The sequence below is a fragment of the Drosophila willistoni genome, assembly GCF_018902025.1.
Source record: "Drosophila willistoni isolate 14030-0811.24 chromosome XL unlocalized genomic scaffold, UCI_dwil_1.1 Seg142, whole genome shotgun sequence".
Taxonomy (NCBI): Eukaryota; Metazoa; Arthropoda; class Insecta; order Diptera; family Drosophilidae; genus Drosophila; species Drosophila willistoni.
Window position 1 is genome coordinate 4,099,657 of NW_025814053.1, and position 20,856 is coordinate 4,120,512.

General features: G+C 35.2%; 1 protein-coding gene across 2 annotated transcripts in view; it reads left to right on the forward strand.

The window, feature by feature from the left end:
- Positions 1–3,285: 3,285 nt before the first annotated feature.
- The window catches only part of LOC6652912 (netrin-A), a 53,874-nt gene continuing 36,303 nt past the window's right edge, over positions 3,286–20,856 (forward strand). For both annotated transcript variants that reach the window (XM_002075474.4, XM_047011639.1), the window contains exon 1: positions 3,286–4,519. In XM_002075474.4, coding sequence (XP_002075510.2) covers positions 3,343–4,519 — 1,177 coding nt within the window. In that variant the 5' untranslated portion in view covers positions 3,286–3,342. The remainder of the gene's footprint in view (positions 4,520–20,856) is intronic.

The window sequence follows — 20,856 nt, forward strand, 5'->3', positions numbered from 1 at the left end:
TACATAGGTACTAGATATTAATTCATTTAGGTTAACTCAAGCCTATTAAAGAAAATCGTATAAGGTCAAAGTCAACCAAAATCAATTAATCGAAAAGTTAAGTTATAGAAACTTAAAACGTATCATTTACGAACTTGTTTGTTGGTCATTTTGTGCTAATTTCAACGCCATTTGAGCATAATTATGAATAAATATGCCACACATTTCTTTCTATCATTCAAATTGAATCGATTAATATTGATTGATCAACCAGTTTTCTCACAAAATGAACAATTAATGTATGCCTATAGAATTTCATGTGTTTGATTTGATATGGTCAACACCATTGACACTCTTACACACACGCATACACCCATGGCACGCCCACACTCACACACACATAGACACACATATAGAGAGTTGCTAATTAGGTGCGCCTTGAAACCAAAACAAACAAAAACGCGTGGCCGCAAATTATAATACGATGACTGGAAATTGACGATAAAAGTTGGAAGATGGGGAGAACACATGGGGGCCAGTAGAACAGAAAGTGAAACGCGGTCTCTTATCATTAGCAAGTTGCAACCAGATTGACTGAGAACAGGTGAGCCAAAGGTGTAGGTGAACATCGAGTGAGTGGAGAGAGAGTGTGAGAGAGAGGAAGGGGTTTTTGTTTTTAATGAAGCCATCGAAGTCATCATCATCCTCATCATCGAAGTCTTCACGTAATTACGCGCCTCTTTTCGAAAATTGATGTTTTTTCATTAACGACAACTTAATAACTTAGGCCAACTTCATTATCGGATAGCCATCGCAAAAGGTAAACACATTCCACATACAACACCAATGAAGAGGCACTACCACTGCAGCAAAGTGAAGATGATGATAAAAAAAATAAACTTATAAAAGAGCAAAGCTTGCCAAGCAAAAGACAATTTCAAATTAAAGAAGTTTTGATGGATAAAATAAACTTGAAATTGTAAAAAGCTCTTGAAAAAAACAAACTCTATTGCAAAAGTGTTAAGAGTTTCCAAAGACGCAATAAACTCGTCTCAAATCATTTTTTTTTTGCCAGTAAACAATATTTTCATATTTTTTTTCTCACTTTCCTTAGTTGCAATAAACAATTTTAAGACATTTCCCTAAAGTAAATATGGTTAAACAAACGAAAGGATTTCTTTAATAGTTAACTGAAAATAAATTCATTTTTTTTAAAGAAATTGAATGGTAAATAATCTTCAAATAAATTCTACGAGGAGAAAACATGCAAACAAATAAACGAGAATAAAAAGAAGTTTTGGAAAAACTAAGCTATGTCAAAGATAGAAATTGTTTTTACATATATACAAATATTTTATACGCCCTTAAAAATGCCAAACTAAGAACATTTAAGAAACATAATTTAAAAAAATTATCCGTATGATTTTAGTTGTTAATTTGTGTGGGTTGTAATCCAATCCAATTTTTATCTCAAATAGCATTAAATCAAATTTTACATTTTATAATCTTCTTTGAAGAAATAAAAACATAAATTGAAAAAAAATATTAAAAATTACAAAGGTTGTAGTCGAAAAAGTTGAATTTGCAAAAGGTTTTTCATGGTTTATGCATTAACAAAAAAAACCTTTGAAATGTAATATTATGCAAAAACTGTTGGTGAATATTCTTTGTAATATAATTAACAACAATGTTACAAAAAAAAAAAGAAAAATCTGTTCACGACCTTTCAAGACCTTTTTAAAAGACAAAAAAAAAAGATACCTATTTAAAAAAAATGTATTTAGAAAAAAAAATGTAACTAAACCAAAAACCTTGTAATATAATAAATAATATATAAGCCGACGTTAAAACAAAAAACAATTATTGAGCTTGCAACATTTCCAAATTTATTTGTTTTGAAAATTGAAGTAATATAAGAATTTAAGTGTAATAAGAAATCTAAGCTAAATGGGAATTAATAATAAAGTAATGTTTATAAATATATGATTTTTTATTTATATACCTCAATATATGATTTTTAAATTTTATTTACCAAAAGAAAACAATTTTAGTAATTTCATTATTTTTTTAATACATATTTGACTAGGAAATTAATGATCTAGTCACTTATTCTTTTAATGAATTGAATAAAACTTAATGAAAATTGTGACCAATTATTTTAAAACTATCTAGCAAAATGTCTTAAGATGATATCTAAAATATATGATTTATTTTATATATATTTAGTGTAACTTTTAGCAAAAATGTTTTTATAAATAATGATTTTGAGTTTTATGCTTCTAAAGAAATCTATTTTTCAATACTTTCATGATATTTTTTTGTACTTAATGATGCAGTTATTCAATATTTAAAAGCATAAAATAAAACTCAATGAAAATTCTATCCAAAAATATCTAACAAAAGGTCTTTAAAAGATTTCCAAAACATGAAAATGCAAAATAAGTATGTATGTGGATAAATATTTAGAAGAAAACTAATTTAAAAAAAAACCGCAAGCAAAAGAAAATTTGTTGACAAAGAGCAAGTAAATTTAAACTCAAAGCCAACTAACGCCTTCAGATGTAGTTAATTAAGTGCAAGTATTTATGCTAAATGCAAAAATTCAACAATTTATTGACATTTAATTGTGGACTGTTTGTCTATTTGCTTGTGTTAGCACTGAAGACAACGGCAAACGGACAAATGTGTCGCCAAATGGTCACAACAAATGTTGCCAAACAGCCGACGGCTGGCAACAAACCAACCAACCAATCGACTGCGCAACTCGCGAGAGAGTGATGTTTGGTGAGTTGTCGGCGTCGGGTCTATGGTGAGTTGCTGCTGGGATGCTGTTCTGCTGCTGCTGGTGTTGTTGCTGTTTCCTTCTGCCTCGGCAACATGTTGCAGGTCAATAACAATGCCAACAGCAACAATGTTGTTAAGCAACAGCACAAAGCGCATTGCAGACGCGATCAAAGGCAAAGACGCACGAACGAAATCAGAATCGAAAAAAAAAACAACTTCGCCCCGCTTCGTGGATGCTGTTGGCCACACAGTCGACTGTGAACAAGCAGGCCGACTTGACGTGAAACGAAGACTACAACGCGAACAACAACCACCGTGTGGTACCGTGCGGGAAACGCGATTGACTACCAACCAAGAAGAGAAAGAAAGAAAAACACAAATAACGACTCGATTTAGCGTTAACGAAACGCCTGCGCGTAGTGCTCTAAGGATTTTTCGAATCCTAGTGTCTTAAGGAGTTTTAACTAAAAACTAATTTAGTTAATTTCTATTGATTTATTTTTCACATTTTTTTTCGCCAATTGTGTGTGAGTGTGTGTATTTTTTTTTTTTTTGGTCCATTGTGATTTCTGCTTGATAATGTCAATGTCGGGTAATCGTGGTGGTAAAGTGATTTTTTGGCTCTTGGCCATCATCTGCTTTTGGCCAATCCGTAACGAAGCCATACCCAATGATATATATATGAAAATGTTTGCCATGCCACCGGCCGAGGATCCATGCTATAATGATGAGAATGCTCGTCTATGTATTCCTGATTTTGTGAATGCCGCCTACGATGCTCCCGTGGTGGCCAGCAGCACATGCGGTGAGGATCAACCGCAAAGATATTGCGAATATACACAGGATGCACAGGAGATGTCATGCCAGAGTTGTGATGCACGCAGTTTGCAGAAAAGTTTCTCGTCACGTGCTCTAACCGATTTGAATAATTCCAATAATGTAACCTGCTGGAGATCGGCACCCATTGCACCAAATACCATGGCAACGAGTGGCGATAATGTCACATTGACTTTATCGCTGGGTAAAAAATACGAATTGACCTATGTGAGTTTACAATTTTGCCCCAAAGCGCCACGACCCGACTCATTGGCGATATATAAGAGCTCCGATTATGGTCACAGTTGGCAACCCTTTCAATACTATAGCTCACAGTGTCGACGGGTCTATGGCAAGAATAGTCGCATGCAAATCACAAAGCACAACGAACAGGAGCCACGTTGCAGTGATCCTCATCGTCAGGGCATAACCTCGAGAATTGCATTTAGTACCCTAGATGGACGTCCATCGGCCAGAGATTTGGACTCATCACCGGTTCTACAGGATTGGGTAACAGCCACCGATATACGAATTGTTTTCCATCGTTTGCAACAACCGCCAACGGCAATTCAACAACAACAGCAGCAGCAGCAGCAACACCATCAAATCTCTGCCGATGCCATTGATGTAGCTGGAGGTGATCTCAAGTCTCAAGTCCCATCGAAATATAATCAATTGATGGGCAATAATATTGAACAGATTGCAACAAGCAATAATCCTGCTGCTGGTGGCCTACATTATGCTGTCTCTGATTTCTCTGTGGGCGGTCGTTGCAAATGCAATGGTCATGCCTCAAAATGTTCACCGGATGAGACAACTGGACAATTGAGCTGCGAATGTCGTCATAATACAGCTGGACGGGATTGCGAAAGATGCAAACCCTTTCATTTTGATCGTCCCTGGGGCAGGGCTACGTCTCGCGATGCCAACGAATGCAAAAGTAAGTAAAACAAGTATGACAAACGATTTTACTTAAATCCATAAATAGATGGGAGGCTTAATTTCCCTTTTACCTATAATCTTAGGAATTTTCTTTTGATTTCATTCATTTTTAAATGCAAGAAGGGGGCAGGGCGGGTAAATGGTTGTGGGGGAGTAGGAGGAGATTCTTGTTATTGGAATTTATGCAACTTAATTTCAAATGATGCCGCCGCGTGTGTTTAGTTTTCGTCTTAAATTGGCCATTTGATGGCACTAACATTGCTTCGGGGTTGAAGAAAAAAAAAAGAAAACACTCACACACGCAGCACAAAAATTTTAAGATGGGATGAACAACAATGCATACATATAGAACATTTTTGGGGGGAAAGAAGGGCAATGAAGGGTGGTTGGGTTGGGTTGCGTTGAATTGGATTGGGTTGGGTGGGTGGTTTGGCGCCTTTTTGCTTGCTCTTTTTCAGAGCGATAGAAAAATGTTTGTACTGCGGATTTGGCTTAAACATAATTGAACAACTTCTCTCTCTCGGACACGTGTTTGACCTGAAAAAAAGGGGGAATATACATATAACTCTTGGGCCAACCCTCGTGCTGGCATTTATTTTTTGAAAAGAAAATCAAATGTAATTGAGACTCTTTTACCTTTCGGCAAGGCCAAACAAATAAACAAACACAAACATTCAATCAGAGCGCAGAGTTGCAGGGAGTGGGGAGGTGGGGGAGATAAACCCTCGCAATTAACCCTCTAAAAGACGAAAAAAAACACAAGCTTAGCTCTTACAAATAAACATGAATTAATTTGATAAGCGTTGCTTATAGGAAAAAAAAACGAAAACGAAAACCAAAAATGAAAATCCAAAACAAATTACAGGAAGGGCAACCAATGAATATGAGGGAGAATTGAAATTTATTTATACTGATGTATGGATGAGCTTGTGTCCTCCATGGCCACTACGTGCCATAACACATCATCAAAACAAGAATGCAAAGGGAATAACCAACATTTTTTGGTCATCTTTTGCCATTGTTTAGTGCATAAATCACAGTCACACCAGGCACACACACACACACACCACACAAACACACACACAAGCCTAGACCGACAAAGGACAAATGGACAGACGTAACTGTGTGTTATCGGAGGCATGCCACGTGTGCCCGACTCTGACCCTCTCTTCGCGTTTTAAGCGCCTGCCTGCGCTTTATTAGGGTTGCAAAATGCAAAATGCAGGCATAAAGGATCGACCCTTCCGCCTACCATATATGTATATGTATGTATATGTGTGCAGCAGCCCACAATTCTCACTCCCTCGCCATCGCACATATGTTGCATGTTTATGGGCAAATGAACGTTAACGTTGCCGCTTTTGACGTTCAATGTGACCTCAAACAGGCAACAACTACAGAAACAAAAGCAAATCGGTAACGGGGAAAAAACGTTCTTTTCCGTTCTGATCCGGCAAAAACAAAAAACCACAGAAAATTGGAAAATTTTCACCAGACAAACCTACAAACACACACACACACACACACACACACATGAGAGGCGTATAAAAATTGTAAAAATATTGCTATCAATTTTCTTGTCATAATGACAAAGGAGTGAACCAAACAACAACAACATCAAGAGAAAAAAAAAATGCATTTCACAATCATTTGTCCTCCATCAAATGGCAGATGCAAATTGCTGTATAGACAGCACAAACACACACACATACAAACATACAAACACACATATGTAAGGATAACTCGCTCGATAAGATCAACAAATTAGAAAAATCATTGACAGACACGACAAACAAATTCGTTTATGTACATAAAAGAGAGACAGAGACAGAAAGAGAATCGAAAAGAGAAAGACAGAAAATAGCCTTCGTTTCCAACAAAAAAAAATTCTAATTTAAACAAAATGTGTTTTGCCATGAATTCAAAAGAGTTCGTAATACCGAGAAAAAAACGTATTATAATTTCAAGTAGTTTATTTTTGCTTCTGTCTAAATTGAAGCGCACTTTTTCATTACTATTTCAATTTTGTATTCAATTTCAATTTCAATTAGCAAACTAATCTATTAGACGGAATTTGAGAATTTTTTAGCGCCATGTGATCCAAATTTATTGCAAATATATGTATTAACGGTGGCTAACAGGTATCTACTAGTTAATCACTAATTTATATAGTTCTACTTAAAACTTTTTGATTAATATAGTTGTGATATTTCTAAAAAAAATTTGAGTAATTATTTTAGAATCGAAATTTTCTAAATGGAATGCAAAACAAAAAAGAAATCTGAAAGTCTTTACAGATTTTAAAAGCTATTTGCCGAATCATTTGATTCATTGATCTCTTCGACGTATTTACATACCTAAATCTAATTATAAATCTATAGGTTTATAATTATCTTCTGGCAGATTCTGAATGTTACTTAAATGCTAAATACTTTTGTATAATGAAAAATAAATTACGATTTATATGCAAAATATTGTATTAATTGTTGAAGTTTGTGTGGATTTGTTTTTCATCAAAATTTAAAATGTAATTCATCTAAAAATGTGCAATTTATTACGATGTTTCTCAGGAGCTTTCATCTTTTTCCATTACCTCGAACCAAAATAAAATTCACTATTTTTTTTTAATTATTTCTTTCACGAAAAACACAAAGTGTCTGAATTTCGTGGCCACCGCTGTACATACACTGACATATATAGTTAAAAAGTATTTACGTAGACGTAGAGAACTGGATTTCGTCAATCAAATTTATTAGTATTGTATTTGCTTGACTGTCAAATAGTAACTGGACGAATAAACTTTTCAAATGGTTTTCAATTAATTGTCATCTGCAATTAGTATGATTCAAATATATTTTCCATCAAATTTTGTTGAGTTAAATATGCAAAATATACCTAGGATAGGTATGTATGTATATAAAACTGCCCAAATAAAACTCATTTGTCATTAGTCAAAGTTTCTCTTCGAACATTTTTAAACTCTTGAGTCAACACATTAATTAACTAAATTTATTGGATCATAAACAATGACAAAGACAACATTTGCCACTTTATTTTGTTTGACAATAACCTTTGTTGGCACAGACACACACACATATAAACACACACACATGAACTGTGACCTCTGCAGGAAACCAATCAAATATTCAGTTTATCATAATGCAAAGAGTTTTCCCTGTCTTCGTTCATTTACTTTCCATTTGCTCACTTTTCGCATGGGCAAAAAATAAAAAACTAAAAACATTTCAACAAAAAAAGAAGCCAAGCAAAACCCAAAGAAACAAAACAAAAAAAAACATAGGAAAAAAACAAAATAGAGTAATAAAATCAAGACATATCTAAAATTAAAACACCGAGCGCCGAGAATTCAAATAAATAAATTTTCAATTCGTAAGCCGTTTGGCAAATAGAGACATTACTCATACGCCGTGTGGTTTTTTGGTTTGCGCGTAAACCAAAAATAGTTTCACATTTTTCTTAAAGTTTTCACTCTCTTCTCTTCTTCTGGATGGAATGGTGGCAGGCAGGCAAGTAGGCAGGCAGATGGATCTAAAATGCTTAGACATCATGATAAATGTGCCTGGGGCTTAGGCAAAAATGCCGCGCAAATTAGCCAAACAATTTGTCGAAATGAAATCAAATAGATCTCAGACACATATGATGATGTTGATGATGATGATAAAGCAGATTGCCCGGTCAAATAGGATATAGAAACTAGTGTAGGCGATTAGATATAGGTGGTTGATATATATATATAGGTATATACGATTATATTGTATACAAACACATATCAAGGTTCTAGTTCTCATAAAGTTTTATTATGTAATCCCCTTCTCTCTGTGTAGGGATTAGCTGATCAGCAGCATTTACGAATACTTACTACAAATGAGTTGAATGATGTATGATAAACAAAGTGTATAGAGCAAGGTTTTAATGAAGGTCGGTTGGGCTAATCTCAGTGTTTGGTTAAAGCATCTTACACGCAGGCACTGTGAAAACAAATTAGCTAAGCCAGTTTGTTGCGCAAAAGTATCCGAAATCTATTCTCTTCTCTCATCTCTTTTTGAAGATTCGAAAAATTATTAATACAGATTTTGAATGAAAGTTCGGCCAATTGCTCAGGGAAGCTAGAGAGTTGAATTAACTATGACATTAAGAAGCTAAAAAATCAGAGCGAATTCAGAAAAGATCAAAATGGTTTATGTATGTATTATGGACTGTCTCTAGTAGAGCTCGCTAGTCTTATCTTTAATTTCATTTTGTGTTTTCAACTTACTTCACTTACTAAGGATAAGTTGGAATTTTTTGCAAACAAACCAAGAGGAGGAAAAAAATGCTGCTTATTTTAACTAAGGGAAGGACAAATGAAGGAACTTTTCTGAAAACATAATATATTCTTGGTATACCCAAACTATTTTGAATACACCTTTTTTGGTCGACGTATAGAAATGTTTCGGAGGGGTTTAAATTTAAAAAGTAGGGATTACTTTCACTTTTGTTTGTTTACATATGTGTATTACATAAAAGCTAGTCCAATTATTCTACTGGAATTGCGATCAAAAAACACTGAAAGTTTAAAATAAGTCCCCACTGCAACTCCTTTAAAATAACTTCTTTTAAATTGTTGTTGTTAAAAATTACAAATTTTGACGTTAATTTTGTTGCAAAATTCAGACGTTTTTATATTCAATTTGGTTAAAGAACTTAACTTTATGTCGTTGTTTACTGCGTGCTTGCTGTGTGTACTGGTGTTGTTGGTGTGTCTGTGTGTGTGTTTCATTGACATTGGCATGGAAATTGCATTGGCATGTCCTCAAGTTATTTACAACAGATTGGCAAATAGTGTTTTTTTGTTTCAACTTTATTTTTTTTCTCCTTATTTTTTGTACAATTCTCATTCTTTGCCGTTTTGTATCTTTGGAGCAATGTGATTTTGCCCTTGCCTTTGTGTGTGAATGTCCTGTGGCTATAATTTCACCCAGCATATGCCCACACTAAACTCCTACTCCAAATACCTTGTGTGCCCTGTCAGTTTTCATCAGTTTGGAGTATTTTTTTTGTTGCTCTCTCTCTCTATCTCCCGCTTTGTCTCTCTGTAAATGCTTCTCGTGTTACAGTTTTTCTCTCTTTGTGTGTTATTTTTTTTAGATTTTTCCATACGTTTTTTTCATTACGCGCACCGAAACAGAAAGCGAAACGTGCAAGAAAAAAGCAAACAAGAAATCCTTTCGCCTTGCTATCTTCACCGTTGTCATTTTAATTGTTGTTTACTGGTTGCCTTCTAAAGTGTGGACCTGCACTGGAAATGAGACGGTAGGGTCAGACGAAAAAAGAAAACACACACACACACACAATCACAGGTGTATTTGGTGGGGTTTGGGGGACTAGGCAGGACTCGAGCGACCCATTCGTCATGGCGTCCGCTGTTTGTGACGATGTGACAAGAACTGTCATTGCCATACGTTAGTATAGAACAGATTTGGGTTCTGATTTACTGGCCACACTAGACATATCATCACATCACATCATCCCTCTTCGTTTTCTTCTTATTTTTTTTTCGTTTTGTGTTTATTATTTTTACGTTTATGAATTTTAAACAGTCTTTGCCGCCAAAAATTCACTTAGCCCTTTACTTTTGTTTCTAATAAGCCAAAACGAAACGAAAACAAAGAAGAGCATGACAATAATGCTGGTTAAAACGAGAGAGAGAGAGAGAGGGAGAGAGAGAGACAGGGAGAGATAAAGATGAAGATGAAAAACGTGGACAAACACACGTTGCTTCTACATATATTGTTGCAATTTATGTTTTATTTATTGTGTGAAGTGCTCAAAGCGCTCGCAGCCAAGTTAGCCAAGTGGCAGAAGAGTAGAATATGTTGGACCCTTTTTGTGTACTCGGTATTTGGCTTTGCATTTGGCTTTCAAGTGATTATGATTATTTTTTATGCACATAACGTTACAACCCCCAAAAACCCCGCCAGACGAGCCTCATCAAAAGCCAACCAGCAGGCCAGTAGCCCAGCAGTCAGAAGGACATGCATGAGCTTCAAGCCCAAAAACAAACAAAAATCGTCAAGTTTTTGTCATCAAGCCGGTCCTATATGAGAATATGACAATACTCTTATGCAACGTCCAAAGGCTAATGGAAGCAAAGATCCTGAACTGAAATGTATTTTTAATGTAAAAATGTATTTTTAACGAAAATTCACTCTTGGATCACTTTGAGCTTTATAAATAAGCTAATATACCCTTACAAAGAGAGTATAAAAGACAAAGAGAGAGAGAGATAGAGAAATGGGCGGCGCGGTAAAGTTGGTAGAGGCAAAGTGAGATGAGTTAAGCGACCTTTTCATTCCCAGACTCATGTCTATGTCTGTTGGAGTGTAGTAGCCACAGGCCAGTGAGTAAGTGAGTCGGCCAGCCAGCCATGTAGATGGGGCCAAAAAGGATATGTCAGGACGAATGCTGTGCGTTGATTTTTACTGTTATTATTTTGGTTTTTAGGGCGGAGCATTGCCGTTATAGCCATTGCTTGCCATATGTCTATGAATGTTGACCACTCATTTCTTTCCGACAAACAGACGAACACACACACAATTCTCACTCTTTTGTCTGGCCATTTGTATATGTGTGTGTGTAAGCAGTTAATTGGATCAGGGGCTTGGGTATTTTCCGCAGCCCCAACTTCGTTCTTCGTTTACTTAACAATTTTTCTGTTGCATACACGAAGGCGCCTTTAGATGAATTTTTAATAAGCTGTCAGTCAGTCTTTTGGCATATGGCCAAAGACATCACTCGATTTATCAGAATTACTCCCTATCTCTCTCTCTCTCTCTCTCTCTCTGCCTTGTTCAGTCTGTGGTTGAGTTTGGAAAAACTATTTAAACATGTTTGTTGTTTAAAAAAAGCAACATCTGTGCCTACAGAATAAACGGCAAACCGGCAAACATATACAATTCTTTTGAATTGAAAATTCCCTGCCGAAATGGTTAATGGAAATGTGCAGATCCGTTCTTAGAGCTAAGGCGACTGCTCATGCGCAACATAAACAAAAATATTAACAACAAAAGATATTTTCAGATGGACTGACTACTGCAAGTGTTTAAGGACGTGGTGAACTTTATATACTTAAGGCGATGGGTTGCTTTGAAAGTTTGCCTAAACTAGTGTTGGGTTGCTCATGAGTGAGTGAACAAAAAAGAGTTGTTCCTTAAACTGAGCAACTGAACATGTTCCTCTCGAATTGTTCTTTATTACTCACTTGCTCTTTTTTGCTCACTTGTTCTTTATTGCTCACTTGTTCTTTTTTGCTCACTTGCTCACTATTGTTAACTTGCTCTTTTTGCTCACATGCTCTTTTGCTCAGCTGTTTTTCAACACTCACTAGCTTTGAGCTGTTCATGAACAGTGAGTAACTGAGCAATGTGAATGAGCAACTGAGCAAAGTGAGCGAGTCGACTCACTTCGAAAAAAAGAACAAGTGAACATGTTCAAATTGAGCAATGTTTACCCAACACTAGCCTAAACATACATATATACAAAGAATGAAACAGGAGTTGAATTAGAAAGGGGACTAGAATGGAAAGAGGATAGTTTTAAATAAGGAATGGAAATGAATTGGAATAAGAATAGTTTTGAACAAGTAATGAAATTAAAATAAATTGAGAATAGAGCAAAAAAGTAAAGTATAATGGAAAAAATATAATGGAAGGGAAATAAGAAAGTAGTCGGAATGGTATGAAATGGAACTCATAATGTAGTCGGAATAGTATGAATATGAAGTTTTGAAATGAAATGAGAATAGATTAGGAATGGAGTGATAATGGAAATGAGATGGAATAAAAATAGCATGAAGAGGAAAGAGGATAGATATGGAATAAAGTAAATAGAGAAACGGAATTGAATGACAATAGAACTGGAATGGAATGAGAATATAATTAAATTAAATAAAAATGGCAATGGAACGAGAATAAAATTAAGATAGAATAAGAACAGAATTGGATTAAGATAGAATAAGTACAGAAAATTAAAATGGACTGAAAATAGCATTCAAATAGAATAAGAAGTGAATTAGAATGAAATGTAAATGAAGACAGAATTGAAAAAATTACGAAAAAAAAAGTACAAATAAATGAAACAAAAACGAAATGAAACTACATGTAAAGGAAATATGAAATATTTAAAATTAAGAAACTTCAATTGAACATTACATGCTTCCAAAAACAATAAACTAATTAAGTCATAGTTAAAGAAGTGTGACATTCATTAATTTGAAATAAAAATTTACAACATAATTTTGAAAACCAAAATACCAACTAAATAAAATATGTAGTATTGTCGCATTTGCATAATTTGTATGTGTTCACAGTAGGCGGAATTTCAAATGAGCTTTAAATGTTGAAACATTTTTGAGTTGCCTTTACTTAAGCAAGTGATCAATCAAAACTCTTTGAGCCAACCCCAATGCCCAATGTCTTGGCTAATGATATGTATGTGGCATATGAATACAAAAAAAACTGAAAGAAACTAAGAAAAACTCGCTGCAACATTGCCGACATAAATCAAAATGTATCTAGCAACAACAGCAGCCAACGTCCTAAGGCGCTGCAATTTTTTGTGTTTTACCTTTTTGTTGAATGACCAAATGAGGCAGCGAGAGAGAGAGAGATAGAGAGAGGGAGAGAGAAAGAAGTTGGCAACAGTTTTTGGAGGAGCCGCTAAACGTAATGTAAATAAGCATTTAACAGCAACAGCAGCAACCAACAACCAACAACGGCAGCAGCAACCAGCAACGTCATCGGCAATAAATGGCATTACAAACAACGGGCAAATAAATCGCATTGAAGCGCAAATGCGCCAAAGATGCAATTTACAGAGGCTCGATGCCGATGCCGATGCCGACGCAAAGATGAAACTTAGCAACTCAAGTTGCTGCCGGAGTTTAACATTTACAACATGCAACAGATTTATGCATGCATCAACAACACCAGCAGCAGCAGCAGCAGCAACAGCAACAGTAACATCCACAACTAGCAACTGACACATGGTGTTGCCGCAGACATGTTGACTTATGCTCGTGTAACAACAGCAACATAATCCTTCGCCCCGCCCCCCCTTCCACCAACCACTAACCCCCTCCCACACATCATGTATATGTATGTGTTCCTTCATTGCACTTCCACGCTTCAAAACACTTTTGGACATGCAATTCGAGTTTCCAACCGACAACCTACAGTTGTTCCCCTCCCACTATTTAAATAGCATCCTTACCCTCTGTGCTGGGCAGGTTTTTATTATTCTTCTTTTTTGTTTTGTTTTATTGTTGCCGCTGTTGCACCTTGCAACCAAAAGAACACACCAGCAACATATAATAATAATCGCAGTCAAGGGTAAAGAGCTTACTAGACATAGCAATGGATCAGAATCTTGTACCATATTTTTCCTTATGAATCGGTTCACATAGTTTTATTAATACTTAACATTAAGAGAGCGACAATGTGTACTTGAAGAACCGAAATGAATTTGCATTCAGGTTTTTAAGTAAAAGTAATTATTGAAAATGTCTTTTAAGCTTTCTTTAACATTCAGAATCTTTCTTTCTTCTTGGAACCTTCCTAAGCTGTTAAACGATTATTTAGATCTCTTCTCGGTTAATGTTTTGGTTAACCCTTAGTTGAAATTAATGCACCATTATAAATTAAACTATCTGAATAATAAACTGCATTAATTGTGTTGTTTTAGATATCCAAGTTGGCCTTCTATAAAATGACCTCGAAAGGGTTACCAAAACTGTAGAACAATAAGCGATAAAACGACCATAACGAAAGCTTTTAAATAGGTTTCGATTATAGAAATAGTCAGCTTATATCGCTGTTAAGTAAAATTGAAAGCATAAAACATTGGGCTGACTACCATTGTAAAATATTTATTTAAAATTAATTTATAAATATTTTGTTATGCTTTTAAACGAGAACTTAAATCCTTAAATTGTTGGCTCACTACCTTATAAAATAAGTATTGCAAATGTATTTAAAGTTATATAATTTTCCAGTTAAATGAGAGCCAAATCCTTGACAAACTTTTCTCTAAGGGGTAACAATTACTTGATTACTTGTTACATTTTGGAAGAGTAACAAATAAAGTTGATTTAATGATGTGATAACTGAATGAATCCATCAACTTTGTTGGAATATGTGGGCCAAATTTTTAATTTTTTTTTTTTGTTGTGTTTTTGGCAACTATGTTATGGCATTAGAGAATGAGAACTTGCAGCTAACATAATTTACTTAGTCTTAAATCATGACAGTCTATGGACGCCTCTGGGGGCCGCTAGATAAATTTTTGTTTTGTGTGTTCTCTTTTCTTTCTCTATGATGTTGGAGGCTGCTGTTGGGCTGTCAGTAAGCAAATTTATTTCAAACAAAAAAAAATCAAAATACAGAAAACAAAACGAAACCGAAACCGAAGGCAAAGAAGTTGAGCAAGTGGCCCCAAAGTTGTACAAAGACGCCATAGACAACGATTGCCGGCTGCTGGCATGGCATGGTTAACGAAGGTGTGAAGTGCAATCAAAGTGCAGCAGGTGAGGTTGAGGCTGAGGCTGAGGGTGAGGCTGAGGGTGCAAGTTGTATAACAGCAGGGCAGCAGGTGCCAAAGTCTTTTAATCACAAGACTTTAACGCGCACACACAATTTGTATATGGGCAGGGCATTTCGCCTCTTTAGTTCTCTAAAAAGAGATTTTCTATTTCTCTTCACTCTGAAGCCAAATAAAAAGTTCATTAGTCGAGTTGACCAAATTGCAACATATACAAATAAACAAACACATATATTAATTCAAATACACAAATACAAATGGAAAATAAAAATAATTTGCCCAACCCACACAATCAACAAACGCAAATAAAATCAAATAAAATGATATAAAAGTAGAAAAAAAAAGAAAACGTCAAAAGCAATTAAAATTGAAACTGTCCAAATGCTGATGAAAAGAGTTTCATTCGAGTTGAGTAAAATGTGTAGCGATGTGGTAGGCATTGGGGGCAGGTGGTTTTGCCTTTGGGGTCAGACAAATAATTAACTGAAAGTTTGTTGTTGGGTGCAAAAGTTTATCAAATTGACAGCTGGCCAGGTCATTCTCATTCCCCCAATACCCTAAACCCATCAAATGGCATTTAGTATGGGCATTAGCAGCTTTCACACCAAGATATGGACTGAAAAGATACAACCGCATAAGGTTTATGTAGCTGCGTTACTCTTTGAGATTGTTTTTCATTTGACGGTACATTCAATACACTGAAATTGGGGACAGTTGTTCTATATTTATCATTAGAATATGTTGTTATCAATAAGGCCTGGAGCAGTTAGCCATCTAAAGTTACATTTGATTGTATTATCAATAGGTTTGATTACAGATCATTTAACGTTTACCACTAAGTCCTAGAATCCATGTAGGTTCCAAATTCACGCGTTTCTTTTCTCCTAGTCGTTTATTTCTAGTAAAGATTTAAGTTATAGTCGGCAACTAAAAGAAGTTTATGCAAAGCATGTGTAGCTTCGGTCTATTAAGTACAGATAGATTTATCTAATAATAAGAATTATTCTTAACCATATATTTTTTATATGTTTGATAGTCATTTACCAATCGTAGGGCATTTCATCACCCATTTGAGTATATTCAGTCTTCTGGGTAATTATTTTTTGCTTGTTTTCTTTTTTTTGTTTGCTCCTTTTTAGGAATTCGTAGGTTTTGCCATACCATTCATTCCAAACGTCTCTCAATTTTTACTTTAATTAAATTTTACACAAAATATTTTCGAAAATTGAAGGTGGAAACTCACCCTTGGCATTTAACCATCTATTTTCCATTTGGTTAGAGTGCCAGGGATTGAGGGTGCGATGGATGCCTGGGCTAAAGGTAAGGGTGGTTTGATTTAGTCAAGAGTGGGAAGGCGGGGACGGGGGGGGGACCGGATGGGGCGATAAGTTTGGTAGGTCTAGAGAACACCTGTTTTTCTGTGCAAAGGGAAAAGAAAAGGGTTTCTTGTCGACATGATGGGGCTTAGGCATAAGAAAACTGGACAAAAGACGCATTTGCCTCTGGCTGGTCCATAGTCCTTCACCGTAGTTAGTCCTGGGATCTGTCTGTACTCCTCTCTGACAAGTCTAAGCGAGATTTCTTGACTTTTTAAAGGCTTTTGTTTCCCATTGCCACTGGACAGGCGCTAAAAGACGATGAGATTAAGTCATCGAGGCGGAAATCAGGAAAAAGGAAAGAAAAACAGGAGGAAAGCAAGACCGACCGCCAGATATGAATTGATGGTTGGTTCGTTGGTTCTACCGATGGTCGCTTGGCTCCTTATCGCTTTCGTTTTTTTTCTTTGTGGTTGGCCTTCTTTTATTTTGCTTCTTTTTATTTTTGGCAAAAAAGGGAAATATTTTTCGTTATGACAAATTTTTGTTTTTTCGATTTCCCCCAAGTTTCTCTTTTTCCCCTCTCTAACCTTCTCCTTCTCTCTTTATCAATTGTGTTTATGTTGTTGTTTATTTGCCTGTGGCAAACACAGCGCCAGTTTAAAAATTCTTTAGTAAGTAATATCCGACTAAGCATATTTAACAAGCCTAACTTAGTCAGTGACCATTCTAATTGTGTACTTGCTTAGTTCAAAGAGATCCTTTGATCCTAGAGCTTTACTTTTGGAATCTTGTTCATTAGACTTCCAAAATTCTAGATTTCTAGACAGACGTATTCTAATTGTAAAACTCTTTAGTGAAATAATAGCGAATTCTTAAAGAGATTACCAGAAATTTCCAAAGAGCATTAAATCTTTGAAAGTGACAAATTTGGGATTTCTTTTCCTTTTTATTGAATGCGTCTCTTAATAATAATAAAAATAAAAAAAGGGAAATGTATATAAGAGAAATCTTGAGCACGTAATTATCCTTTTTTGCACGCTTCACCTAGGCGGGGTGCCCGCCCCCTGCTTCTTTTCTCCACCACCTCATCATTATTATCATCCTCCTTGGGCCCCTTCTTCGGCCAGGTTGTGTTTTTTTTTCGTCTTGGTCCTTTTTGCATTCAACTTCACTTCATTTATTTATTTATTTGGCTTTCTTCTTTCATTTTTTGGGTTTACTTTTTATACTTGCTGGGTTCTTGTTATTTCTTTCTGTCTCTCCCTCTCACTCTCTCTTTCTTTTTGGCTATTCATTTTATGACATCTTGTTATTTTTATTGTTATTGAGTTGCCTTTTGTTATTGCTGTTGCCACATAAATTTCACCCCCTCTCTCCAGGCAACAGACCTTGTGTGTCTCTCTGTCACGACAATTTTCCTTTTTGGTTGTTATTAATTTTGTTTTTTTTTTCTGTTATTTCTGTTTTGTTGGTCTGAAAATGAGCTTATTAGCGGCATGTTGTGTCGATGCTCTGATCCCCCTGTCATTTTCCCTCTCTCGCGTGTGACCCCTCTTTTAGCCTTGTCAAAGAACATTGACAACTTTATCCACAGATCGAATATCATCATCGATTTAAGACCCTTGTTCGAGCTCATATACAAGATCTAACAACTTTGATTAGACATCCAAAAGCCTTTTCCCGGACATACAATTTGCAGCCAAACACACACTCACACACACACACACACACAAACACATAATCAAATGCAAATTATCAACAACAATCACACACATATATACATATATACACATATTTGATGTGCGGGGCGTGTCGAAGAAAACCAAACCAAAAAACAAAACCCCAAAAACAAAATTTCAAAGAAAAAGTTTCGATTCGGTTATTTTTCTCTTTCTTTTCATGCAAGAAGAGAGAAAAAAACGAAACAAAACAAAAATTATGTAGATTTGCCGTGGGTTGTTTATAAACTTATATTAAGATATATATGTATGTAGGTATATATTGTATTTTTTGATTGAGACATTTCCAAGTGCCACTTCTTGGCCATGAGCCATTGAAGAACCGCCGCTTAAAACTTAATCAATACCACACCATGACGAATTATCCTATACGCTAACAAATTGATCAGTCAAATTTTGCCTAATTTGATTTTTGTTTTCTTAAAGTTATTTTTTAATATTTTATTAAAACTTTGCTTATTTATTTTGATCATCTACTTAAAAATTTACTAAAATATATTTAGAAGTTCAAATCTTAAAAAAATAAAATACATAAAAAAAATGTTTAATTTTTTCTTGAAACTTTTCACTTTAATTTTGCCAATTTGATCGTTATTAGATCAAGTTTTTGTGATATTTTTATTATTTACAATTTGTTAAAAATGGAATACATTAAAAAAAATATTTATAAATATATTTAAAAGGCAATATGCACTCTTAAATATTAATTTAAAAATTGTTCTTTCAACTTTCAACCTTAACTTTGCATTTTTGAGAATTCTTAGTTTTAGTTTTTAGTTTTTATTTGTTGTTTTGAAACCCTTTATTAAGAATTAGCAGCTTAAAAAGTATTGAATGCTTTACTTAAGGTACATTTTGTCCCCATTCGATACGTAATCGACTAGCTAGCTTAATATCCCTTGTGCTTGTAGTGTATGTATGAATGTATTAGGAAAAGCCGCTAGCTAAGATCACCTATCGATTACAATCGATGCCGAGAGATATAGCTATATATGTACATATAAAAGCAACACGCCAAAGCGCAATCAAAAGAAGCGTTTTTAATAATGCGCTAAGTGATTGTTAAGAGTCGAGGTAGAGCCGTGCCGAGTCATTAATGCTAGAGAGAGATGTAAGTCCAAACGGCAATCCAAGTGGCAGCCCACGCGACCTTCAGTGACACCCGCATCTTTGGGACCAGGTAAACTGGAAGAGGTAGATGTGGGAACGGGAGAAGAGAAGGGTCTATTAAAACTCAATTACATTTAATTAATCAACCAAACTGAGGTCTACCACAACACAACAACAGACCAGAGATGACGTAGCAAAAATCAAGAGAATAAAGTTGGAGTTATGGAGACGGAGAAAGAGAAGCTTTTTGACATTGGCTTCATTACCATCAAAAACCACGCACAACAACAAAAATTATCAATGCAAACAAATTGAAAGAGGCTCAAGAGTCAAAAAGGAAATTGAGCAGTTTATGATTAAATGGTTAAATGATGAGTAAAATGAGCCCAAAAAACAAAATAAAGCAAAACAAAAAAAGAGACACGAAATAAGGTAAAAAGTGTAAGTTAAGAAGCCAAGAAATGAACAAACACAATGCAAGTAAAACTCACCTGCGTCACCCACACCTTACCTCACGAGCATCTCCCAAGTAGGAAAAGAACAACGAGGAAAAATTACTTCATTAAAAGTTCGAAATGAAGAAAGCTGAATAAGAAGTGTCCAAACAGCTTGGTGGAGCATCGAGAAGTAGTAGAAATGGGGACAGTGGTTGGTTGGTTGCTTACTTGCTCGGGTGTCCCCGCCGATAAGAAACTCATAATTGGTGTCATTAAAAAAGCCATTTCGGAAGTTGTTAATCTTCCAGAGCGTCGCAACGCAGCGACAATTATGCCAACTAGCGCGGGTAGTAGCCAAGCACAACAAACACACACACACACACACAGAGAACAACAACAAAGCTACATAAATATGTAATTTATTTAAAAGAAGGAAGCAAAATACAAAAAAAAAAGAACCCCAACCAAAGAATTGGAGTGACACCGGGGCACAGTGAGACAGAAACGAAGTAAAACAGTTTACAACAAAACGCTGGCCCTTTTTTTCATCTTCTCATTTGTTGTTCTTCTTTTTTTGTTGTTGTTTATTGTTATCATTATTTAGCCAACTGATAGGACACAAGCAAAAGCTGCTCTTGGAGGCGAAGAATGGAAATGGGGAACTAAAGTAGCGAGTCCAGAGTCTCAGGAGTAATGGGTACATTTTTTCCGATAACAACTGCAGAGTATCAAGTAATCATATATAAGGCCAAGAAATCATTAGTAAATCAAAGAATACACAAACATGTATAATTATAATTATTAAAGGGTACTCCACGGGTATATACAATAAAGGAATCTCTTAAAATCGTAGAAAATTGAACTATCATAGAAAAAAGAACAACACAGTTCGAACATTTCTGCTCTCGAGACTAAAGGCGATATCTGATAGTAACTTGTTATCGATAGCTTTAAAAATAGTATAGTATAGAGATTTAGTAATAATAATGTAAACAAGTATAAAATTTGGTGACCTTTGAAAAAAACAGTATCGAAATGATAAGCAGTCTAATGTCACATATAAGTGACCGATAGTACGACATCGATAATCATTTAAATAGACAAATTGTAATATACCTAACCCTCTAAAACATC